The sequence below is a fragment of the Vigna unguiculata genome, chromosome 4, assembly GCF_037176805.1.
Source record: "Vigna unguiculata cultivar grain cowpea cultivar isolate G323 ecotype 2 chromosome 4, ASM3717680v1, whole genome shotgun sequence".
Lineage (NCBI taxonomy): Eukaryota > Viridiplantae > Streptophyta > Magnoliopsida > Fabales > Fabaceae > Vigna > Vigna unguiculata.
In genome coordinates, this window is record NC_140795.1 from 14200284 (window position 1) to 14227991 (window position 27708).

The window sequence follows — 27708 nt, forward strand, 5'->3', positions numbered from 1 at the left end:
ATTTATTTTATTGTTAATGTAACTCTCTACAGGCATATGGCACTTAAGTAATATAAATATAACTGTCCATAATTAAATGTAATTAAAATATGGGACTGAGGAAGTTCCTGTAATGTGTTTTTAGTTGATGTTGAAGTGAAAATGAATCAAACAGTGTAAATAATTCAAATGTTAGTATGAAATGCGTTTGACATGTCAAAAAAGGATTATAACCATTTATTTCTAAAGTTCATTTTTAAAGTTGGAGAAAGAGTTTTGGTTGGCTAGGGAGAGCCTTCATTTAGGTTTGATCTTTCTCAAGTTTCTAGGTGTTTTTTGGTGGTTTTCCAGGTTTGCAAGTGTGATCTTGTTGTGCGTGTTGAGACTCTTGTGAGATTCAAGTGTCTTGGTTTGTATTTTTGTTTATTTTGAAAGTGTAATCTTGTAGATTGTGTAAATCTTTTGAAATAGTACAAGTCGGACTCTGGTTGCCTTGACAAACTAGATGTTACTTAGATTTGAGTGAACCAGTATAAAACATTATATTTAGAGACCAAAAAGTTTCGATTACCAATTCAGTTGCTGTAACAATTAATATTACTATAGATTGATTTGGTCACAAATTCGATAACTAATTTGTGACTACTACATTTTTGTGGTTATTTTATCAGTGTCAAAATGACATTTTTCTAATATTGTACAATTATTTTTTGAAGAGATCTTCTGCTACCTTCATAAATAAATGAAAATACACAAATCAAGTTTAACTTCTGGTAAGCTCAATTTATTTTAATTACTTTCTTTTCTTTCATATATATATTTAAAGTGAAATTTATTGAATCAACACCAAAATACTTTTTAGATATGTATTTATCATGTAAATATTTATACAAATTATTTTTATTACGGAAATAAAATAAGATTAAAGTTATTGTAATTTATCGTGAATAAAGAAATTAAAAATAATTTACAAGCATACTTATAATTTATTTATAATATTTATACTAATACAAACATTTCTTCTTGGTACTAAAATAATATTATTTATAAAAAAATTGATAATTTTTTTTGGTAAATTATTATTATAATCTCTTTTTTTTTCTCAATGCAAGTTATGATCACAAGTTACAAATATAGGTAAAATATTATACTGAAGAAGAAGAAAACCGTCAACATCATATTAACTGTTATTTGAGTTGAGAAATTTATGGTGGATTTAATTTTCATATTAATTTTATGATAAGTTGTGACAATAAAACTGCAGTACAATAAGTGAAAAATATTTCTCTATACATTTGCGAGAACGAAGACTACTTTATAGATAGACGGAAACGATTTGAATCTGCACATTCAATTTTTTTATCATACACTGTTAAGATACAAACATAGCAGTAAATTGTTTCTTTAATTGGTTCAGAGATATACGGATCGAAAGTGAAACAACATTAACCAAATTGCTGTTGTGGGAAAGTAAAATAAACCCTAGAGGTTCCCTTTCTTTTGTTTCTTCATATTTTCTTTTTCTTTTTATCAATAATATTTTGCTTTTTTTTTTATCAAATCGTTAATACTCTGTCAACACTACTAACATTTTGTCAAATAAAAAAATCTATAATTCTTTCTTAAATTTTAACTATATTATTGTAATTATTCAAAATATTCATAATGCATACATCTCTTTTGTTGAATATATATATATATATATATATATATATATATATATATATATATATATATTAGAAATAATGTTAGCAACATATTATTATTATTAAATAAATTTACAATAGTCTCTTAAATACAATATCAATACTCCATCACTAAAAGAGGACCCATATGCAATGAGTGCTTTGGCTAACATTTATGCTCTGAACAACAATTAACATGATTCACTCAAAAGTCTTCCTTGAAAAACCATAACACATTGTTTTCCCTTAGCTGCAATAATATTAAGTTGTGCTTCTTTCACTCCTTTTGCATATCTTGAATTTTCATCTTGTTGAATATATCTCCTCTTCCGCTGATAAAAAAAGAAGAAGCAAGTTTCCAACCACTTTAAATGATATTAAGACAACAAAAGTTAAAAAAAAATAAAAATGAAGTGGTGAAAGTAATAAAACAAAAGAACACAAACAAAAAATTCTAACTTAACTTAAATACTTACTCAGTTTTCAATGCTTCGTTACAAATATTTCTTTTAACTCCATGCCAGGTGGTAAAATAATTTCCTCTTCAATTGTTTTGCTCTCTAAGTTCATACCAACATCAACCTTTCCATTCCTCCTTAGAACATGGCACCAACATTATCGCCACCATCATCTTTGTTGCAAACTTCAGTAACATACAAAAAGAAATAAATATTTTAAGTACAATCATAAAGCCATAACTGAAAACATTACATTTGTTTAAGGTATCATAGACTTACACATTGAGGGCACCTCCAATTATCTGGAATGAGGGTTTTAAGTGGTGAGAGTATGCACCTAGGATGGAAAGAACAGGTGCATGTTTCACACCTCAGAACATCTCCTTGTTCGCCACAAGCTTGAGAGGAATTCTCTTTCTATTATTAGGAAGGGAAGAAATGTTAAAACATGACATGAAAGAGAAAAACTGATATTTTACATTAATTTTAATAATATCAAAATAAGACTATAACTTAAATCAGATTAAAATTAACAACCCAAAAAGAAAAAGAATCAACTTACGGTGTCACTTCTTTGGATTTTGACAACTTTTTCTGGATGGTTCCCATGTTTTTGGGTGGTAACTCGATGCCAAATATTTGGAACCATTCTATTTCTCTTTGGAACATGGCACCAACATTATCACCTCCATGATCTTTGTTGCAAACTTCAGTTACATCATTTTTATCTGAACAATTTTCCTTCCCGAGTTCTCCCAAGGGAAGTACTTCAAGCTCCTGCAACAAATAACAAAAACGAACATGAATCACCAATTATAAGGTCATCTCATAAAAAGTTATCGTGAATTTGTACAATTACAGAGATCCTTTCAACCAAATCTGTCAACCACAAGAGATTTTGGAGAGGAGAGAAACAGAAAAGTAGCATACCATTTTCATATTAGCTTCACATGAACTTTGATGCTTCTGAAGCTTTCTTCACAGCCACCATTTTGCAACCGATGCGATAAATTCCTTGGCATTACGATATAGGATACATAACTTCTTCCTACAAACATAACTCATAACTCATTTATCAGAAAAATCCTCATCAGAGGAAATATATATATATATATATAAATAAATAAGTACTGTATTGATACGATTCTTTCATTTTCATTCCTGGTATATCGCAGCATGATAAACAATTTTAAACAAGATAAAGTATCTCATGAGGGATAACGATGACCTGGTACAAGACAAGAAAATGTGAAAAAGAAAAAGATAAAAGAAAAAGAAAAATACCTCTGAAAAGTTGCTTGAACATATAGGATCCGTGATAAAACTTCATTCCAGTGAAAAGAAGTTGCAATAACATACTCAATATAAGGTGTGAAGTGAACCATTCCTTCACAGTTCCTTCACAGCAGGAACGAAAGATAAAAGTCAAGGGCAGAAATAAAATAAATGATAGGCAACTTTGAGATGTTCTAAGAGGTAAATGAAGATGGTGATAGATGTCATGCATTAGAGCAAAATTGAACATTGTCCCTGGCTTCATACTTGTTTGATTCCTGATGTCAAAAGTGTTAAAAATTCTGTCTCTTAAAAATAAGATTTTAAATTTATACCATAAATTTAGGATTTATTAGGTAAAAGAATTATAAACATTGTAACGAGAAAAAAACATCTCAAATAAAAACATAAAAAACAAAAACTAGTTAACAGAATAAAGCAATGATCTCATTCCATGAATAAAAAGCTCACCAAGTCAGAATACAGCTTTCCGATAACCTCTTCCGATATGAAACAGCTCTAACCATTTCAAGGTGCTTTGAGGAGGATCAGGGTTACAGTAAGAAAACATGTGCAGTCACAAGAATGAATGGAGTGAAATTATTCTCCGTATGCATACACCTTTATACAATTGCGCCAGGAAAACAAGAACTCTCTATAAATCAAAGGGAAAAAAGAAAAAATGAAAAAGAGAAAAAGAAGGTGGCGGTGATAGCAGAAAGAGGATTAGGGTTTCTGTGGAAAACATGAGCAGATTTTAGGGTGAACCATTCGGTGGAAGGTTACTTGCTATTAAATACAATAAAGTAGTTTGCATGTAACTCTGCGCCATCGAAAGAGATGAGATTTTTAACCATTCATCGACCAGTGACAAGATAATCCACCATTCATTTATTCACACGCAAGAACAAAAGAAATAACTTTATCACATCTTTGAAATTATAATTTAAATATAAATTGTAGTAAGTAATAATGTTAAATTATTTATACCGTATCTATCACGAGAATGAAATTTTTGTTGCATTTAAATCATATATAATATGATGTATGTACTACTTTTATAAATTTTTACAAAGAAAAGGAAAACCTTAAATATTGTGGAGATTTTAAACGTTTCTAATATTTTAAAAAATTAAAATAAAATAATTTCTTAAAATATAGGGTGTATTTTTTTAATTAATTTAGAATCTATTTCTTCTATATTTTATTTTTAAAAAAGCTATCCCAAAACATTAGAAAGATTAAATCAAATCCAACTCCAAATAAATAAAATCTAAATTAAATTAATTTATTATATAAGAAAATAAAATTAGTGACCAGTTTCACTAAATTTTCTATCAAAACTGTAAATATTGTATTAGCAAAAACTAAAACAAATATAATTGTTTTTTATTAAGAATATTTTAATTAGAAAATAAATTTACTTATTTTCTATGTCTTAATACCCAATAATATCAAAAGTATCTATTAATTTTGCTGAAGACATAATGTATCAAAAGTATTAAAAACATAGTGATTCTGGCAACATTAATTAATATACTAATACAGAAATATAAGAATACTTCAAATATTTATTAAAATAATCAACATAATAGTAAAAATAAAATATAGATAAATATTTTGTGGAGACTATAAAATCATAAAAGTTATAGTTTACCGGGTATCCAACTTTGAAAAAAATATTGCATATGAAATAAATTATTAAATAATAAAATTATATCCTAATTTCCTATTTAAGTCCTTTTATTGGTGAGTATGTTCAAAAAAGTTCAAATTTTTAATAAAGAAGTGTCCCGAGAAAGGTTCTTACACATAGCAGAAGGAGGGTTGCGGCTGATGTTCAAAACCAGTCGTCATTATTTCGGTGTTTTCGTCTGCTGAACTCGTGGCTGAATTGTACTTTTATTATCGCAAAGGGCGTGGACTGTGGTATCGTGTCATTGGAACGGGTAAGCGTTGTTGAGCGCGTTTAACATGGGCAAGAAGGAGCTGCCGACAAGTTTTTTTACATGTATATGTGTCATTTTTCCCAGTTACATGTTAGGTTGCCATTAGATGATTTTACCATGGGGGTGCTCCGCCAGTTAAACATGGCGCCTACTCAACTACATCCGAATAGTTGGGCGTACCTGCAGGCCTTTCGTGTTCTGTTCCAGTCGTTGTATCTGCGACCGTCTCCTCATGCATTTTTATACTTTTACGACATAAGACCTTGACAATCGACTACATGGCTATCCTTGGTGAGCAGGCCGAGAATTAGCAGGTTGGACGCATTTACACAGTCGTTTAAGCACTTCAAGGATGGGTATTTCAAGGTTGTAGTGAAGGAGGGAGGAAAGTCGTATTTCCTTAATGCAGATGGGAGTACTAAATTCCCTTTTAGTTCGACGGGTAGCCCCTCTCGGTATAAGGATATGAGTACCGATGAGTTGTCGGCGGCGGATAAGGAGGTGGTGGAGGTGCGGATGAAGTTTACTGATAAACTGCCCACTAAGGCCTTAGTTAGGGTTTATAATTCGGTTCATCCGATTATTGATATTGAAGGTATCTGTTTGTGACTTAAACTTTCTCAATGTGTCTAAGTTAAACTAACCGAACTTTGTTGTATTCATGCAGGACATATGGCTCAAGCTAGAAAGAAGAATTTAACCCTTTTCCAAACACTAAGGAAGGAGAAGGCGGTGAAGGCGAAGGCAGCTGGGAATACTGAGGTCCCAAATTTGCAAGAATTATTGGTGGATGTGCATGTTCATGGCGGCACCAAAAGGAAGGCTGAGTTGCCGGCTAGGCCTGGTAAGGGCAAGGATGTGAAGAAGGTAAGGGCCGCCTTGTTGGGGCAAGGGTCGTCTAGTGGTGCTAATGGACCGGAAGCCGATCTGATTGAGTTTCCAGAGACAACCGTCCGAAAAGATATCGAGATTAACATGCCAGAGATATTGATTAACTCTATCGACAATATGGAGCCGGACCACTTGGTGAGGACAATGGTGGAGTTTGGGAGTAAGGCGTTGATATTGAGTCGCCGAGTTGGGTCACTGTATCGTAGGGAGGTGAAGGAAGGGAACCGGGAAAAGCTGGAAGATCTACAAGGGAAAGTTGACAAGTTTGCAGAGGAGAGAGCTGCGTGGAAGAAGGAGAGAAAACGGTGGGTAGAGGAAAACTGCATTATTCAAGAGCATATTAACGAGTTTTAGAAAGGGGTAAGGCAGACGACCTTCTTCTGCCAGGAGATTGATGTGGCTGATCCAAGATTTGACGTAAACAAAGATGTAGTGGACGACCAGCTCATTGATGAAGCCGAGAGCAGCCCTGGAGAGGAGGCGGAGAAGGCTGCAGCAAACGAGGGGATTAATGCGGAAGCAACCGCGGAGGGTGAGGATGACAAGGCGACTTAGGATGATTTTTATTTGTTTAAGAATTCTAAGTTTGTAATAACCCGTACATTGCTTCATTTGCCGTTAATTCATACACTATTTATTTTGCTGCTAAGTTTGTAATAACTCGTACATCATTTAATATGCCGTTAATTCGTACATTATATACTTTGCTGTTAATCTGATGTTGATTCTTGGTATGTTTGCTGTTATGCGATGCCGCTATGATGTGTTATAGCAGTGTGTGAAATGATATTATCGTGAATATCCGTGTTGATTTGGGAAGTATTTTAAGTTAAGAGTGTTCGACCCAGGTCGTTTACTTGTGGTAAGGGTGGGTAGTTTAAAGCGAATTAACAACAAATTAAAGGTGTTCGACCCAAACCGCCTACTTGTGGTAAGGGTGGGGAACTTAAAGCGAATTATAATCAAATGATGGGTGTTCGACCCAAGCCGCCTACTTGTGGTAAGGGTGGAGAACTTAAAGCGAATTAATATCAAATTAAGGGTGTTCGACCCAGGCCACTTACTTGTGGTAAGGGTGGGGAACTTAAAGCGAATTAATATCAAATTAAGGGTGTTCGACCTAGTCCGCTTACTTGTGGTAAGGGTGGGGAACTTAAAGCGAATTAACATCAAATTAAAGGTGTTTGACCTAGGCCGCCTACTTGTGGTAAGGGTGGGGAACTTAAAGCGAATTATCATCAAATTAAGGGTGTTCGACCCAGGCCGCCTACTTTTGTTAAGGGTGGGGAACTTAAAACGAATTAACATCAAATTAAGGGTGTTCGACCTAGGCCGCCTACTTATGGTAAGGGTGAGGAACTTAAAGCGAATTATCATCAAATTAAGGGTGTTCGACCCAAGCCGCCTACTTGTGGTAAGGGTGGGGAACTTAAAGCGAATTAATATCAAATTAAGGGTGTTCGACCCAGGCCGCTTACTAGTTGTAAGGGTGGGGAACTTAAAGCGAATTGACATCAAATTAAGGGTGTTCGACCCAGGCCGTCTACTTGTGGTAAGGCTGGGGAACTTAAAGTGAATTAACATCAAATTATGGGTGTTCGACCTAGGTCGCCTACTTGTGGTAAGGATGGGGAACTTAAAACGAATTATCATCAAATTAAGTGTGTTCAACCCAGGATGCCTACTTGTGGTAAAGGTGGGGAACTTAAAGCAAATTAATATCAAATTAAGGATGTTCGACCCAGGCTGCTTACTTGTGGTAAGGGTGGGAAACTTAAAGCGAATTAACATCAAATTAAGGGTGTTTGACCCAGGCCGCCTACTTGTGGTAAGGGTGGGGAACTTAAAACGTGTTAGAAGTAAGGTAAGGAGTAGTCTTGAGCTAAAGAACCCTTTGTTTTATTCATGTAATTTGGGGTGCCTCGTTAAAACCTACCTGGCCAAAACCCTCCTTAGGGAAAAAAGATCAGGTGAGGAAAAAGAGTACACACAGGTTTACAAGTATTCGGTACAATATATGTTTTTAACTAAAATAAAACTTGAGATGGGATATGTTCCATGTATAGGGTATCTCTTCCCTGGATAATTGTTCAAGCTTATATGCCTCCCCTCCAGCATCTTTGCGTATTCGGTACGGGCCGTCCCAATTGGCGGAGAACTTGCCATCCTACTTTCTTGCACTGCTGGCCATTCTCCAAACTAAGTCTCCCTTGGTGAACGATCTTGGGTGTAGGTTTGCATTATACTTTATGGCTGCTCTCTGTTTGGCGACTAGATTGTGTATTTAGGCTTTTTCTCTTAATTCGGGTAGGAGGTCAAGGTGGGTGTTCATGTTTTGATGATTTTGTACTGGGTCGTAGAGTTCTCGGTGCAGAGATGGTTCATCTATTTTAACTGGTATCATGGCGTCTGCGCCGTATACTAGGCTGAACGGGGATTCGTTTGTTGTTGATTGAAGTGTACATCTGTATGCCCATAGTACTTCCACTAATTCTTCTGGCCACCGGCCCTTGGCATTGTCTAACCGTTTATGCAATTCTACCAATATAACCTTGTTTGCTATTTCGGCCTGTCCATTGGTCTGTGGGTGCTCAACAAAGCTGGTTACGTGTTTGAGGCCTAGGCCGGTATAGAATTTAGCAAGCTCTTTGTCTATAAACTGTCGGCCATTGTCGGTGATGATTGTATGCGGGATGCCATACCGACATATGATATCCTTCCATACGAACTGTTGCACTTGTAGGGCTATAATGGTGGCTAATTGTTTGGCTTCTATCCACTTGGTGAAGTAGTCGACGACTACTATCAGGAATTTTATTTGGCCTTTGCCCGGGGAGAAAGGGCCAAGCAGTGGCAGAGTATTATGGGTGCAGGGGGACCTTGGCACCCCAAAACATTTTGAAATTTTTTTACAATAGATATTTTGATTTTTTTTATTATAGATATTAGGTATTTTGATTTTATTTTGTTATAAATATTAAATCAAATATTTTATTTCTTTTATAAACATAATAATTAATACTAATAAATAATAAAATATAAAATAAAATATAATAAAGAATAAAGATTAAAAAGATTTATCAAGATATTTTTCATTATTTGTTTTCATTATAGATTGTGTTTTTCATAAATTGTTCTCATATTTCATTCTCATTTGTTTTTTTTTTGGTTTCTGAAAAGAAAAAGATCTATTATTTTTTCTCTTATTTCTCCTTTATTCTCTTTCATCCTCGAGGAAGAAAAGAAGAACATAATTCTTTCGTCTCACTTGATAGTGAAATATTAATTCAATAATTTATTTAATGAGCCACTTTTATATTTTTATGCCTTGAATTTCTTACAAATTTTTCTCATCTTCCATTATTACCTATTTTCTTTTGTTTCTGAAGAGAAAAAGATAAATTATTTTTGCTTTCATCTCTCAACTGTTCTTTTCCATCCTCGAAGAAATAAAGAAGGTAATTCTCTTTTGTCTCACTTGATAGTGAAATATTAGTTTAATAATTTATTTAATGAGCCTTTTTTATATTAATTTTTTATTTTATCAACATAGAAGAAAAAATGATTGTACTGTGTATTTTTTATAATTGAATTTTAAGTGTGGTTTGATTATCATCGAATTTTCTTTTGGTATTTATGTCTCTCAATTTTTTATTAGATTATGATAAATCATTTTTTAGTATTTTTTTTAAATAGGTATATTGATGAAGAATAAAAGAATAGATTCATTTTTTAAAAGTGATAAAAGGGAAGCTACTCGTGAAGATGAAAACAGGACAAATTCAACTCTTCCAGATATTCTGAAGCATGATACTAATGTTCCAATTGTTCAATCAGAGGAGCCCCCTTTTAAGGTTCAAAAAATTATAGGTGAGAAGTTTCATATTAATTCTTTGGAACATGATCCAAGAAAACGTCTTCAAATATGTGAATATCCAATGAGTCAAATGCAACTTGAAAATTATCCTTATTCTAAGGAAAAACATCCAAGGAGATTTCAATCTAGTTGGTTTAAAATGTTTCCTTCTTGGCTAGAGTATTCCTTGACTAATGATGGAGCTTATTGTTTGGCATGTTATCTATTTAGTTCAAAGCCATATGGTCGTTTTGGATCAGATGTGTTTACTAAACAAGGTTTTAGATCATGGAGAAAGGTTAATGCGGGAAAAAGATGTGCATTTCTCAACCACATTGGAGATAGTCCTTGCTCACTGCATAACAGTGCAATGAAAGCTTGTGAAGACTTGTTGAATCAATCTATGCACATTAATAACATTATAAATATTCAAAGTTCAGAACAAGTCTGCAAGAATCGTTTACGGCTCAAAACCTCTATTGACACAATTCGTTGGCTAGCATTTCAAGCTTGTGCATTTAAAGGCCACGAGGAAACACCAGAGTCAAGTAATAGATGTAACATCCCTAAGGAATATTACGAAAATTTAATAAATAAAATCCAAGATAAAATAAAGAACGCATTTAATAAAATCATTTCCCAAAAAAACATGGGAAATTTAAAACTTTAATATCACTGTCATAAACCAGGAGTCAATACTCATAAAACTGGAATAAAACTCAATGGCTCCTGAAATGATTACATAATTATCTCAAAACTAAAATATTATATATATATATATATATATATATATATATATATATATATATATATATATATATATATATATATATATATATATATATATATATATATACAAAAATCACAAGCTAGCCCCCGCTCCGAGTCTATGCGTCTCCTGGCCCAACTATCACATCATCTGCTCCCGGATAACAAGATATCCGATCATCGCTACACACACACACAGATAGGGTGAGCTATGCACAATAAAGTATAAACAAATATATGAAATATACATGTTTCCCAACCCAAAACAACGTAAGTACAAAACTCATAATTTCCAAATCACCCAACCATGACCTCATAGTCCTTCATGAGTCATATGCATGAACTAGGTCTTGGGACTTCCCTATGCTCCCACGAAACTAACTCATTCGTGGTCCAACCCTATGAGCCTATCCCGCTCATAGTCCTGCCCTACAGACTCCTCGTCTGTAATAAAACATCAAAGTCTCATACTTGGACCCTGGCACGCACGCAATCACCATACTATGGACTCCTCGCCCAATAGTAGCCGACAGGAACATCACAGTTCCTTGCCCATCGTGCGCCCGACACGTGGAATCACCATACTAAGGACTCCTCGCCCAATAGTAGCCGATAGGAACTCAACCAGTTCCTTGCCCATCATGTGTCCAACCACCGAGCACATCCCAGACCCCTATTGGACTTAGTCCTTCAAGCCCAAATGCCACACCACATGCATAAAATTCCTATACTTAGGATAAAGTAACCAAATCACACCCACAAGCAATTACAACATGTCAAAATCACATAAACTCGCTTAAACCAGGGACACTCTAAGCCCTCAATCTCGCTTGGGCTAGCTCCCTTCGCCTAAGCGAGCCTAAAATAGTAGCATCAACTCGTCATCTCGCTTAGGCAAGATCTTCTCGCCTGGGCGAGCCACACATTTGCCCAAAACCACTATAACACCTCGCCTAGACGAGTCTTCAACAAAACACACAAGAACACACTTCAAGAACTCGCTTGGGCGAGCCACTCTCGCCTAGGCGAGAGTGTCAGTCGCTCAAAACATCTCGCCTGGGCGAGATATCGCGCTCAAAACTTCCACGTTCTCCTCACAACCTCGCTTAGGAGAGTGCCTCTCACCTGAGCGAGAGACCTTGTCGCTCAACCCTTTTCCTGGTCGCCTAGGCGAGAACCACGAATCAGGACCCATTGTGAGACTCTACAACTCTCGTCGAGGCGAAGAGGACCCGCTTGGGCGAGACTTGCAGGTTCTCGAGTCTGTTCAGGCACTCGAATCACCCCACTTTGCCCAATTTGCAACACCAACAATACCAAAACACAATGAACACATTACCAAGCACAAATAATGGCCATAATCATCAGAACATGTCCTATTTCACCATTCATATTACCCAACTCGAGATTAAATCATATCTACCCATTCCATACCAAAACCCTCTCTCTAATCACAAAAATGCATAGCAAGGCTTTACACACAATCTCAACCAACCAGATTCTGGATTACAGCACATACCACACGGGTTCCATGACATACAAATTTACCCAATGCATACACCTAAAATAGCAGCACGAAAATTAGGATAAGCTCCCCTAACCTGAAAATTTGATTGAAATTGGGAAGAATATTGGTTTTCCTTGGTTTTCCAATGATGTGCCACAGACTTCCTCTCAGTTCAGCCCCTTTACGCACCCAAACCTCCTCTCTCAGCCTAAATTTCGTACTCTCTCTATAATAGTTCACCACAGATGCCAAAACCCTTCCCTTTTCATAAGTTTTGGCTTTTATAGGTGCCTTTAAGAGGGTTTTTAAAAATAAAACGAGTTTTGGGCTTTATGGGTTTTAATTCCTCTTCAATGTTAATCATTTGGTAATTTTCCAACCCCCTTGGCTGCCCCATTCTGCTAGGCTTTTCTTTACCCCTTCACATTCATACCACAACTATTAGTTAGCAAAAATAAAGCTTATTCTTTGCCCACCAAGGTTTGAACCCATGACCTTCCACTCTTAAGGCCAAAGCACAACCACTATACCAAATCACATTTGGTGATACACACAAATCAACATAAGTTTTGCAATACCAATCACATACTCATACATATCTTTAAAATCAATAATAAAACAACTACACATAATTGGCATACATAGGACTCGAACCCAAGTCCTCTCACACAATCAAAGTACTCTCAACCACTTGAGCTAGTACTTTCCCACATCACATTAAACAATAGTTAATGCCATAAAGGTGCTTTCTACCCGTATTTATTAATTAATTAATTATTTAATTAATTAATTTTCACGGGTCTTACAATAGAGGTAACTTTCTTGAAATGATTAAACTTCTAGCATCACATAATGATAAAGTGGCACAAGTTGTGTTAGAAAATGCTCCGTATAATGCTAAGTATACTTCTCATCATATTCAGAAAGAAATCTTGCACATTTTCTCTAGAAAAGTAAGAAGTCACATTCGAGAAGAAATTGGAGATTCTAAATTTTGCATAATTGTTGATGAAGCACGTGATGAATCTAAAAAAGAGCAAATAACTATTATTTTGAGATTCGTAGATAAGGATGGTAATATAAAAGAATTGAGTGTCGTTCTCTCTAGGCATAATCTTGATGTTTCCAATATTCGCGGTCAAGGGTATGATGGTTCTAGTAATATAAGGGGAGAATAGAATGGGTTGCAACCATTATTTCTCAATGATAATCCTTATGCTTATTATGTGCATTGTTTTGCTCATAGACTACAACTTGCTTTGGTGGCTGGTTCAAGAGAGGTCATTCCAGTTCATCAATTTTTTTCAAATTTGGCTTTTATTGTAAATGTTGTGTGTTCCTCTAGTAAACGTCATGATGAGTTACAAGCTATTGAATTAGATGGAATAACTCAATTGTTAGAAATGGGTGAACTTGAAAATGGTAAAGGAAAAAATCAAATTGGCACTTTAAAACGAGTTGGTGATACTCGTTGGAGCTCACATTTTTATTCCATTTGTAGTATGATGAAGCTATATAATGCATCTTGTCTGGTTCTTCAAAAAATTATTGTTGATGGATCAACTTATTCTCAAAAGGGTGATGCTGATGTTGCATTGACTATGTTGTCTTCATTTGAGTTCATATTAATTTTACACATGATGAAAGAGACTATGGGAATTACTGACGGTCTTTGCCAAGCTTTGCAGAAACAATCTCAGGATATATTGAATTCTATGCAATTGGTTTGTTCTACTAACATTTTGATTCAAAAGTTAAGGGATGATGGTTGGCAAAATCTATTGAAAGGTGTGGTATTCTTTTGTGAACATCATGACATTGATATTCCTGATTTTAATTCTACTTATGTTGCAAGTCATGGCTGTTCTTGACATCAAAAAGATCATGTCACTATGGAACATCATTTTAGGGTAAATATATTTCTTGTTACAATGGACAAGTAGTTGCAAGAATTAAATGATAGGTTTAGTGAGCAAACAATGGAACTTTTAACTCTAAGCAATGCTTTAGTTCCTAAGGATGCTTATAAAGCTTTTAACATTGAGGATATATGCACTCTTGTGAACAAATATTATCCTTTAGATTTTAGTGAGCAAGAGAAGATTAGTTTAAAATTCCAACTTTAACATTTTATTACTAATGCTCCTAACCATCTAGATTTGAAGAATTTATCAACCATGCTTGAATTATGTCAATCTTTGGCAAGAATAAGAAAGTCACGGACATTCTACTTGATTGATCGTTTAATTCGTCTTATTTTAACTCTTCCTGTCTCTACAGCTACAACAGAAAGATCATTTTCTGCAATGAAGATTATCAAAACAAGATTGAGGAATAAAATGGAAGATGAATTTCTTGCCGACAATATGATTATTTACACTGAAAAAGAAATAGCTGAAAATTTTAGTTCTGATTCAATTATTGATGAGTTCAGGGATCTGAAGGAACGAAGGGAAATCTTTTAGATATTTGTGATTTCTTTTTTAGTTATCGTTATACTAAGTTATGAATTCATTTTTATTGTGTTAGTGAAAATAATGAAATGTATAAATTTTGGATGTATTATTTGGGCTCTCCCAACAATGTTGGTCAAGATCTGTCACTCGGGCCAAGGATGTTCATTCCCCATTTTGCGAAGGGCCACGGGGATAGTATAGAGTGGAGCTGCTCCTGTTTTTGGTGGATGAGGTTGCCATGTTTCTGGCATGGTATGTATTTTTTGACAAAGTCGTGGCAGTCTACCTCCATGGTCAGCCAGAAGTAACAAACGCGAAGAATTCTGGTGGTCATGGTGCGTGCGTCAGAATGGTAGCCGCATATGCCTTCATGTAACTCTTTGATGATGTATTGAGCTTGTTCTGCAGTAACGCATTTAAGAAGTGGTTGACCATATCCTCGTTTGTACAGGTCATCGCCTATCATCGTATACCTGGCGGCTTTAGCCATCCAACTCTTATCAACGTTAGGTGGGGGGTTACCGGTTTTAAGGTATTGGATGTAGGGAGTTGTCCAATTGTCGGGTAGGTGTGGGGTTAGGGTATGGCAAGTGTGTGTGATGGAAGGAGCGAATAGCGTTTGCTACAATAATGATCGGTGGCGGCTTTTTAACTTGGTGCTGGCTAATTTGGATAATATGTCGTCTTTGACGTTTTCAGATCTGGAGATGTGTTGGATGCGGATTTGTTCGAAGGCAGATTGGATGACTTTCCGGACCAGGTGATAGTATTGTAGGAGGGTAGGGTCTTTGATTTGGAACTCGTCATTTAGGTGGCCCACAGTAAGCTTGGAATCGGTTTTACACGTCAGTGATTTGACACCAACTTCGCGGGCCAAGGATAAGCCGGCGAGGATGGTTTCGTATTCGGCTTGGTTGTTAAACGTCTTGAAGGCGAAGTGTAGGGATTTTTCGATGAGGATATCGCTAGGGCCTTCTAGTACAATGCCGACACCTAACCCTTTTGGGTTTGACAAACCATCAACATAAAGTGTCCATTGGTCCTCTTCAGGGGTTCGTTGGAGATCGTTGACAAAGTCAAGGAGCCATTGAGCTTTGATGGAGCCGTGAGGTTCGTAGCGGATGTTGAATTCGGATAACTCAACGACCCAAGATGACATCTGCCCTGCAAGGTCTGGTTTCCATAATATCTTCTGGATCGGGTAGTCGGTTTTAATGATAATGTTATAATTTTGGAAATATGGGCGTAGGCGTCGGCCTGCGTGTACCAGGGATAGGACTAATTTTTCCACCATCTGGTACCCGGTTTCGAGATCTTACAAGGTTCTGCTGACGAAGTAAACATGGTGTTGGGTGTCGCCGACATCTTGAACCAGTGCGACGCTTACGATGTAATCTATGGCGGTGATGTAGACCAGTAGGGGGAGGATGGATGGTGAGGTGAGGGTGGTTTTTAGCTTCTGAAATACTTATTCACAATCGTCATTCCACGTGAACTTGGTCGATTTTTTGAGCAGCTAAATGAAGGGTTGGGTTTGTTCGGCTAGCTTGGGAAGGAAGCGGGAGATGGCAGTTAGTTGGCATATGAGGCGTTGTACTTCTTTGATACTGCTAGGACTTCACATTTCAACGATTGCTTTGCACTTTTCAGGGTTAGCCTCTATGCCGCATTGGGTAAGCATGAATCCGAGGAATTTACCGTGGTTGACGCCGAAGACGCATTTGTCGGGGTTGAGGCGGAGGTTGTACTATCTTAATGCAGAAAAGGTTGCGGATAGGTCCTGAGCGTGTTGGTGATGGCTTGGGGATATGACAACCATGTCGTCGACATATACTTCGACACATTTGCCCATTAAATGGTTGAAGACTTTGTCCATCAGTCGTTGGTAGGTTGCCTCTGCATTTTTGAGACAGAATGGCATGACCTTATAGAAGTAGTTGGCATCGTCTATAATGAAGGCGATTTTGTTCATGTCGGATGTGGCCATGGGAATTTGGATATAACCGGAGTATGCGTCAAGAAAACTGAGGACCTTATTACCGACTGCACCGTCGACAAGTCGGTCAATGTTAGGTAAGAGGTAGGCATCCCTAGGACAGACTTTGATAAGATCCGTGTAACCAACACACATCCGCCACTTGCCATTGGCTTTCTTGACCAGAACCACGTTAGAGAGCTAAGTGGTGTAGTGGGCTTCTCCGATAAAGCCTGCATTGAGCAGCTTGTCAGCCTCGACTTTGGCCGCTAAGCGTCGTTCTTCACTAAGCTTGCATTTTTTCTGGGAGACATACCGAACCTCCTTGTAAATGGACAACTTGTGGGATGCAACGTGAGGGTCAACGCCGGGTAAGTCAGCAACTGACCAAGCAAAGAGGTCCGTGTTGCTGATAAGGGTGGGTGTGAGGATGTCGCATTGTTCAGGTTGTAACCCAGTGCCGAGTTTGATGGTGCGACCATTAGGGAGTTCCAAGGGTATAGTTTCCTCTACCGGTTCGAGGCGGACATCCCGACCCACTATGGGGTCTAGATCATCACCAGACAAGGCTATTTTAGAGCCGGGTGGTCGCTCATTATGATTGGTTTAAAGGATGGGAAGCTATGGGCGCAGGCTGGCCATGTAGCATTCGCGTGCGAGGCGTTGATCGCCATGAATGGTGAGGATGTCGCCAGATGGGGATGGAAATTTCATGGCCAGATGAGGTGTGGAGACGACAACGCCAAGAGTGTTGAGTGAAAGTCGGCCGAGGAGGACATTATAAGACGTGGGCGCGTCGACGACAAGGAATCGGATAGGAATTGTCTTTGTTTGGGCACCATCGCGAAAAATGGTATGGAGGTCAATGTAGCCGCGAGTGGAAACTTTTTCCGCAGAGAATCCATATATCGGCTCATCGTATGGGACAATGGCGGTGTTGGGGAGTTGGAGTTTCTAGTATGTGGTCCAATAGAGGATGTCGACGGAACTGCCTTGGTCGATGAGGACTTTCTTGACGGCCTAGTTTTCTATCTCGATAGTGATGACCATAGGGTCATCTTGCTGATGATCAAGGCCATGAAAATCGTCGTCCATGAAGGTTATGGGGGGCATGCGACGTCTGTGATGAGAATAGGTGATGTGGTTGATGGATTGGATATGGCAGAGGTGTCTCTTCCTGACGGATGAGGTGGATCCTCCACTAGCAAAACCATCAGAGATGGTGTTAATAGTGTTGCGTAGGGGAGGGTCGGTAGGGGTGACGTCGGTGCGAGCCGGTTGGGGGTCATGGTTTGCGGGTTGGCTTGGGCGTTTGTCGTGGCGAGAGTCACGGGGAGGACGTCGGTGGTCAGAATGAGGAGGGTGATTGGATTAGGGAGGGTGGTCATCTATGCGGACAAAGTGGTGGAAATGGACAAAACGAACCAATTCTTCAATTTTATCCTGGAGTGCTTTACATTCCTCTATGGTGTGGCCGTGGTTTTGGTGGTAGTGGCAGTATTTAGTTATGTCCGCGTTGGGAGGAGTGGTCGTCTTTCGTGACAGTGGGATGAGATCGACTTGTAAGGCCTCGTCAAGGAGACGGGATCTAGGGACATTTAGGGGGGCGTATCTGGTGAAACAGGGTTATCGGGGTTCTCGGGGTCTCGGATCAGGATGGGAAGGTTGTGGAAAAGGGGTTGCTGTAGAGGGTGTGTAGTCATTGCAGAATTTTGTATAGAGAGTTTGTATTTCCTCCATGCGAACGTAGTCGCCGGCGCGTAGTTTCAACTCATGCATGGAGGCGGGTGGGTGAAGGTAGACGTTGTTGGCGAAGGTGCCGGGTTTAAGAGTGAGGGCCATGCACTGAAGTATCATCTCTTGGTTTAGGCGTGGTGTGCGAAGGGCAGCCTTACTGAATCTATCAATGAAAGCCCGGAGCGTCTCATCTTGTTCTTGTCTGACACCGAGAAGTGAGATTGTTGTAGTTTGGTGTGGGCGGCTGCCGGCAAAGTGAGTGGTGAACATATGGGAGAAGGTGTCGAAGCAGTCAATGGAGTATGGCGGGAGGGTGGTAAACCATTCGAGGGCAGGGCCTTTCAGGGTGGTAGGAAAGGCCTTGAAAAAAATAGCATCATGGGAAGTGTAGAGGGCGACGTGGGTGATGTAGACCTTGAGGTGTTTGTCTTGGTCGGTCTCACCGGTGTAACGTTCCAGTGTGAAAGGTTCCCACTAGGTAGGGAGGGGAGTGTTGGCGACGCCTAGGTTGGGCAGATGGTAGTGGGTGGGGAGGGATGGGATGGTGAACGAGGGTGGGAAAGGTGGATGTGAAGTTGTGAGGGGGGATATGGGTAGTAGGGAGGGTGTGAGGGTTGTTATAGGGTGGGATATGAGTAGTGTGTAGAGTGATAGGCATGTTGTAGGGCGGGATGTGGGTGGTGGGCAGGGTGGCGGCGGGTGTAGAAGCTACAGTATTTCCTGGGAGGGTGGAATGGAAGTGAGTATGATGGGTTGAGAGGATGAGAGTTTGTTGGGTGGTGGTGAAGGTGTGCGGGGTAGGATTGTACTCGCTTTCTTCTTCAGTGGGCTAGAAAGCTGGGGACCCTACGACATCGGATGTTTCCTTGGCCTTTCCCTTCTGAGTGGGATCGGCCTCCATCTTTCGCCTTAGGCGAGAGTTCTCTTGTCGTAGTGCCTCTATCTCATCAGCACTGCGCTTATTCAAATCAACCAGTTCCTGTTGCATCTTGGCTTGACCGTCTAGGATGGCGGCCAAATCCGGGGTGATGTTAGCAGGTCCAGAGGGACCTGCTTCAGCCTGTTTGTTAACTCCTGCTCTGCTGCAGGTAGAAATCATCTTCGAAAAAAGCGGGTTGGTTTGTAAGGTATTATCTCGTGCCCTACGGTGGGCGCCAATTGTTCCTGTAGAGAACAAATAAGATATGTCAGACACAAGCACTACCTTACTCTGGCCTGCAATCTCCTCAGTAGGCTTCCTCCTGGCCGATAAATGTCGCTTATGGATATCTCGGTGTGATCGGTTTGGACCCGAGGGGGGTTACCTGCAGAAGAGACTCTGAAGCTCAAGTCAGCAAAATCTCTTAGAAAGTCAAATCCCGTGATTAGGAAAGTAATGAATGTGTACCTTTAATTCGTGGGGACCATGCATATTTATAGATTATTAATTACGTCTGGCCACGTCATGGGTTGGGCCCTTGTTTGGGCCATAAGTGGGCTTGGGCCTTAACCCTGGCCCCTTAGTTCAATCATCGTGAGCCCTATGAGTCTTAGTATTAATGTCCCGAATTTGCCAAATCTTAGTTTCCTAGAGTTAACGGCTTAGGCCGATCACTCTTTAGCGGCTTAGGCCGCTGTTGTTCCTTTAGTGTGTTCAGTTGATGTTGCTCTTTAGCGGCTTAGGTCGGATACTTTGATACACTTTAGCGTGTGTATGGTGATTGTTATTATTTACATCATTGGTGGTTACACAGACGGGCTAGGCTGGCTAGGTGTGATACACTAGTCTTTTCAAAACTCTATTAAGGTAAGTTCGTGGGCCTAACAATGATATCATCACATATCTAGGGATGGCAACGGGGCGCGGTAGGGACGAGTTTTGCTATCTCATACCCATTCCCGTGGAAAAAATTCATCCTCATCTCTATACCCAAATCCAACGGGTATCAAACTTTTATCTCATCCTAATTCCCACCGCGTAACGGGTATAATCTCGTACCCATACCCGTCTCATTTTCTTACTACTTCAATATTAATTTTAATAAATATTATCAAATATTCAATATTAGGAAAATGATTGTTTCTTCGATATCAAATACTTTGAAATAAATTATAATTGTTTACATTTTATATTAGAATACCAAATAAAATTTCATGAGAACTAAAACATTTATTAAATTTGCAAACATGAAACCTAGTTGATAAAATTTAAAAATATTTTTAAAAAAATATAAAAGGCAAACAAATATTCAAATTAAAATATATTTTAAGTGTTTGTTTACTTCAATTTTTAAATTCTATTAAATCTCTTTTTTATACACTAATAAAAGTTATGATACATCACTTGATTAAAATGACGCAAATAACAAATAATAAACATAATAATAAAATTTTGACATAGATATTGTATCTTTTGAACTTCAATATATGTTGGATGGTGATAAAAAAAATATTTATGGCAATTACATTAAATTTTTATATTGTAGTAAATAAAATTTATTTATACAATTATAGTGAAAAATTACCATATGATTGATAATAGAAAATAAAAAATAATTAGATAAAATATATCGAAATAGTATTCTACATAATGAAAATAAACAACAAATAAAAATATTAACAAATTAACAAATGTGTATCTTAGAAACAATTTGAGAGACTATTGAAAGAGATCGTACAAAGAAAAACAAATGTATAATTAAGGGTTTGATAAGATAAAAAAAACCTTAGATGTCTAAGAAAACTTTTCAAATATCAACATATATACTCAATGGTTGAGAAATAACGAAAATTGTTTTAGCGAAACAAAAAGGTTCTTCAATGAAACAAAAATGAATAATAAGTAAATATTTCTATTTTTTATTTCTTCTAATTATTTAGTTTGTCATGAAATTCACTCGGATCTCCAATATATTTTTCATCTTATCATAACTTTTATGTAATTATGTTAAATGATCTATGTCAATTAAAATTTTTTTATGTCTCACATTTGAATATTTCTATTATTTTTTAATATTTTTTTATTATATATTTTCCTTTCACATGAGAATGTTAAATACTCTCAATTTAAATATTTAATAGCATAAATCTTTTTTTACTAGGTAATATATATATATATATATATATATATATATATATATATATATATATATATATAGTATTACTTAATTAATTGTGAATATTTTAATAATTTAAATGTGGACGGAGATATGGAGAGGACAAATATTATGGCGGGGATATGTATATCCTCGTACCCATCACCATACCCAATTGAAAAAGTCGGGGATTCCCCATACCCATACCCATATCCAATCAATACAGGGATTTTCCGTCAAAATGGGGACGAGTTTGGACAATAGCCACTAGAACAAGTTAATTTACCATCTCTACACATATCGTGGGTACTATATAAAAAACTTTTATTTCTATTAAAAAATAGAAGATGTCAAAAGTAATTCAAAAATGTCGGGTTACCATTCAAGCTGATGATGTAAATTTTGCTAAATCAAAAGACAAAAATCTCATAACACCATCTGTGAGTTACATCAGAATGATAGAAGACATTTGAGAAATCAACTGTGGCATTTGAGTGTCAATCTTTAACTATAAATGGGTGATGTCAATATATATGTGTGTTGACTGATAAGTTCGGGTTTACTTTAGTCAATCTTAATAAGTTGGGTTACATAGATGAATTGTTTGTTATGACATATCAAGCAAGACAAATATTCTATGTCATCGATTCCTCTAATCATAAATGGTGAATTGTCTTGGAACGAAGAAACATGCATGGAACTCATAATGATGCTTCTCTATATATAGTTGAGATGACGTCTTTTTCATAAAAAAACAATTTAAGCATATGTCAATAATATAGTTGATGATATGCATATTATTTAGAGTGATCATGATGAAGGGATATATGGAAAAACATAACAACACCCTAGTAGGTATTAATTTTGTTATTATATTTAACTATTTAATTATTGTTATGAATTAATGGTCGTCCATTGATTTATACAATTACTCATATGATTGATAATCATATTATTCATTACTCTTTATGATGTAATATTTTGTATTTACTATTTGATTTTATATCCTTTCTGGGTTACCATATTGTACCTATAAATAGGACTCGTCCTATCAGTAATGATACACACATAAAAACAGAAGTTGCTCCCTACTCTCTCATTCTCTATTCTTCCTCTCCTTTGTCTCTCTTATTACCTTTATTTTATAACACGTTATCAGCACGAAGGTTATCCAACTGAGCGTGAAGGCATATTTTTTTTTTTTCTCCCTAAGAACAACGCTCTATATTCCTTAACCGAGGTTCTTTCTAATCTTTTTCTCATTCACAAACTTTATCTCATTTTTTTTTTTTTTTTTGTGTAATGATAATTGTTTGATTTATTTTTCTCTGTCATATTATTATTATTATTATTATTTGATTTTAATAATTTCATACATGAAATTTGATTATATTAATATTTTATGTGCTAGTTTTAAACACGCGAAACGTTGCAAAATTCTCTGTCATAATATTTTTATTATGACGATGATTATTATTAATATTATTATTTTGATGATGATGATTATTATTAATATTATTATTTTATGTGTTAGTTTTAAACACGCGAAACGTTGCAAAATTTGGATTTGTGACCCTTGATATTGTAAGGAAGAATTCCTTATATTGGATTTTAAATGTTGAAATATATTTAGATGCAATGGATATTGGGATACCATTAAATAAAGAAATAATGCAACTAATTTGCTCATAACAAAAATATTGTGAAAAGAGACTTCACAAATATTGTGAATTTATTTCATGCCTATGCATGGCTGGCTGGACAAAGCAATAAAGCTTTTGATGAAAAATCATGAGATCCGCCTAATCTGCTCCATTCCCAGAAGTGAATGGAACAATCAATATTATGAATTGATTTCATGCCTTCTTGTGGCTGAACAAAATAATGAGCTCTTGATGAAAAATCATGAGGCCCGACCAACTGGTTCTGCTCCATTCCCAGAAGTGAATGCAGCAACATCTGATCCATATAATCATGGACGAGGTCAAGACCATAATAATAATCGTGGTCGTAATTTTGGCCGTGGTCGTAGCCATGGTCGTGGTTGTGGTCGTGCTATTAATCATGGTCGTGGACATGGTTATAAAGGAAATTTTCAAAGAGAAACTTCATCAACAGAAGTGGAACAAGAATGCGAAAAAGGAAAAAGAAAGGGGTGAAAATAATGGCAAAAAGGCTGAAAATATATGTTACCGTTGTGGTAGTAAAGGTCATTGGACCCGTGCCTGTTATACACCAAAGCATCTTGTTGAACTCTACCAAGAATCACTTAAAAAGAAGAATGTAGAAACACACTTTGCTTATGAAGATGGTGATTCTGATTATGGTCATATGGATACTACTCATCTTGATATTGGTGATTTCTTTTCTAAACCCGATGGAAGCATTGATCACCTTATTGGTGATGGGAGTGTTAGAAAATAGTTTTATTTTATGATTAATTTTTAAGACAATGTTTTATATTTAATTCATGTTGCTTTTATATGTACAAGTTTTTATGTTTTTATGAATAAAATCCTCTATTTTATTTTATGATTATTTTTTTTGTAATAAGACCATCACCAGAAAAAATTAGAAATGAGTCAATCTCATTTTTAGAACGAATACAAGGTGATATTTGTGGTCCAATACACCCACCATGTGGATCATTTAGATATTTCATGGTATTAATTGATGCGTCCACTAGATGGTCACATATTTGTTTACTATCAACTCGAAATCAAGCATTTGCTAAGTTATTAGCACAATTGATCAAGTTAAGAGCCCACTTCCCAGATTATCCAATTAAGAAAATTTGTCTTGATAATGCTGGTGAATTTACATCTCATGCTTTTAATGAGTATTGTATGTCAATTGGAATTGAAGTTGAACATCCAGTAGCACATGTTCATACTCAAAATGGACTTGCAGAATCATTGATAAAACGTCTAAAATTGATTGCACGACCTTTACTTATGAAAGCTAATCTTCCAATGACTACTTGGGGATATGCAATTCTGCATGCTGCAGTATTGATTCGCATCAGACCAACAAGTTATCACAAATACTCTCCTTTACAGTTGGTTTTTGGTCAACAACCAAATATTTCTCATTTAAGAATTTTTGGGTGTGCTGTATATGTCCCAATTTCCCCACCAAAAAGGACTATGATGGGTCCTCAAAGACGTTTGGGAATATATGTTGGATATGATTCTCCATCGATAATAAAATATCTTGAACCATCAACAGGTGACTTATTTACAGCTCGATTTGCTGATAGTCATTTTGATGAATCAATTTTTCCAACGTTAGGGGGAGAAAGAAAGAAACTGGAAAAAGATATTGGTTGGAATGAATTATCATTATCTCATCTTGATCCTCGTACAAAAGAGTGTGAACTAGAAGTTCAACGGATAATTCATTTACAAAAATTGGCCAACCAATTACCAGATGCTTTTACTGACACAAAAAGGGTAACTAAGTCGCATATACCCGCTGCTAATACTCCAATCAGAATTGATATTCCTGTTGGACAATCTAATATAGCAAATGAATCTCAAACACGCCTAAAGCGTGGTAGGCCTTTGGGTTCCAAAGATAAAAATCCTCGTGTGAGAAAAAGGGAAAAAAGGCAAGATGGCCTAATCGAGGGGGTAAAAGTCCCAAAAGATTCTTTTGACATAATCAATGATTCGGTTCCAGAAGAACCTCAGGTACCTGAAATTGTTGAAAATGATGAGATCTCAATAAATTATGTCATGAATCATAAAATATGGAATCGAAATAAAGTCAATATTGACGAGGTTTTTGCATATAATGTAGCAAAGGATGTCATAAGTGACAATGATGATCAAGAACCAATGACAATTGAAGATTGTCGGCAAAGAAATGATTGGCCAAAATGGAAAGATGCAATCCAAGCAGAATTAGATTCGCTTGCTAAACGAAAGGTTTTTGGACCTGTAGTTCGCACACCTGAGGGTGTAAAACCTATTGGGTACAGATGGGTTTTTGTACAAAAACGAAATGAGAATGGTGAAATTGTTAGATACAAAGCACGGTTAGTTGCTCAAGGTTTTTCACAAAGACCTGGTATTGATTTTGAGGAGACATATTCTCCAGTATTGGATGCAACAACATTTAGATATTTAATTAGCCTTGTTGCACAAGAAGGTTTGAATTTGCACCTCATGGATGTTGTTACAGCCTATTTGTATGGCTCTTTGGAAAATGATATTTATATGAAACTCCCTGAAGGATTTAATGTGCCCAACAAAGCAAATTCTAAAAAGGATTATTCAATAAAATTGAATAAGTCCCTTTATGGATTGAAACAATCAGGACGTATGTGGTATAACCGTCTAAGTGAGTACTTATTAAAGGAAGGGTATAAAAATGACCCTATTTGTCCTTGTATTTATATGAAAAGATCCGAGAATGAATTTGCCATAATTGCTGTTTATGTAGATGACATAAACATAGTTGGAACTCCTAATGAGCTCACAAAGGCAATTGATTGTTTAAAGAAAGAATTTGAGATGAAGGATCTTGGAAGGACAAAGTTTTGTTTGGGATTACAAATTGAGTATTTAAACAAAGGTGTTCTTGTACATCAAGAAGCTTATATAACGAAAGTGCTTAAAAAGTTCTATATGGACAAATCACATTCACTATGCACTCCAATGGTGGTGAGGTCATTAGATGTTGATAAAGACCCTTTTAGACCTCAAGAAAAAGATGAAGAACTACTTGGTCCTGAAGTACCATATCTTAGTGCTATAGGAGCACTAATGTATCTTGCTAATTATACTCGACCCGATATAGCATTTGCTGTAAATTTGTTAGCAAGATATAGTTCTTCACCTACAAGAAGACATTGGAATGGAGTAAAACAAATACTCCGTTACCTTAAAGGCACTATGAATATGGGCTTGTTTTACCCAAATGATTCAAAATTAGATCTAATGGGTTATGCAGATGCAGGTTATTTATCAGATCCTCATAATGGTCGATCACAAACAGGATATTTGTTCACATGTGGTGGCACAGCGATTTCATGGCGATCTGTGAAACAAACAATAACAGCAACATCGTCAAATCATGCAGAAATTTTAGCATTACATGAGGCAAGTCGTGAATGTGTTTGGTTAAGGTCTATAATTCAACATGTGCGACAAACTTGTGGTTTATCCTTGGGAAAAATGAAACCAACAACGATATATGAAGACAATAGTGCATGCATTGCTCAATTGAAAGAAGGATATATTAAAGGAGACAGAACAAAACATATTCTTCCAAAATTCTTTTTCACTCATGATCTTCAAAGAAATGGTGATGTAGAGATCCAAAAGATTCGCTCATGTGAAAATCTAGCAGATTTATTTACAAAGTCTTTGCCAAGGAGAACTTTTGAGCAATTGGTTCATAGGATTGGACTCCGCCATCTTAATGATGTAAGTTTACATGAGGGGGAGAAATTAGAAGATGCAAAGAACAATATTATATAGAATGATGTACTCTTTTTCCTTCACTAGGTTTTTATCCCAAAGGGTTTTTCCTAGTAAGGTTTTAACGAGGCACATTCTTTTATCAATGGACACCCAAGGGGGAGTGTTATGAATTAATGGTCGTCCATTGATTTATACAATTACTCATATGATTGATAATCATATTATTCATTACTCTTTATGATGTAATATTTTGTATTTACTATTTGATTTTATATCCTTTCTGGGTTACCATATTGTACCTATAAATAGGACTCGTCCTATCAGTAATGATACACACATAAAAACAGAAGTTGCTCCCTACTCTCTCATTCTCTATTCTTCCTCTCCTTTGTCTCTCTTATTACCTTTATTTTATAACAATTATCACATTATAAGTTATGATTAATTTTTAAAGTTAATTACTGACGATGACGATGTGTATTTCTGCTATTTCAGATATGATTGGTATGGACTAGTAAATGTAAAGAATGAAATTGGTAGATTTGTGATCCAAATACATGAGGTCACTCACGTGTTAAGATAGATCTCAATATGATAAGACGTTTGACCATATGGTACTAAGTCTATTTTAGTTAACTCATGAGAAATAAGATTAATGAGACAGAAAAA

General features: G+C 36.4%; 1 protein-coding gene, 1 long non-coding RNA gene and 1 pseudogene across 2 annotated transcripts; 1 reads left to right on the plus strand and 2 right to left on the minus strand.

Annotated features, from left to right (window-relative positions):
- Positions 1-1727: 1727 nt before the first annotated feature.
- On the minus strand, positions 1728-4176 carry LOC114182392 (uncharacterized). Its single transcript, XR_003604077.2, has 7 exons — positions 3869-4176; positions 3407-3520; positions 3053-3170; positions 2685-2899; positions 2402-2539; positions 2141-2307; positions 1728-1996 (listed from the first exon to the last, which is right to left on the minus strand). It is a non-coding gene; the product is annotated as an uncharacterized LOC114182392 (long non-coding RNA).
- Positions 4177-10175: 5999 nt separating this feature from the next.
- Positions 10176-14833, plus strand: LOC114180520 (uncharacterized; annotated as a pseudogene).
- A 124-nt stretch (positions 14834-14957) lies between these two features.
- Positions 14958-15290, minus strand: LOC146886827 (uncharacterized). Its single transcript, XM_085671893.1, has one exon. The coding sequence runs from the start codon at positions 15288-15290 to the stop codon at positions 14958-14960; it is 333 nt and encodes a 110-aa protein (XP_085528019.1).
- Positions 15291-27708: the final 12418 nt, after the last annotated feature.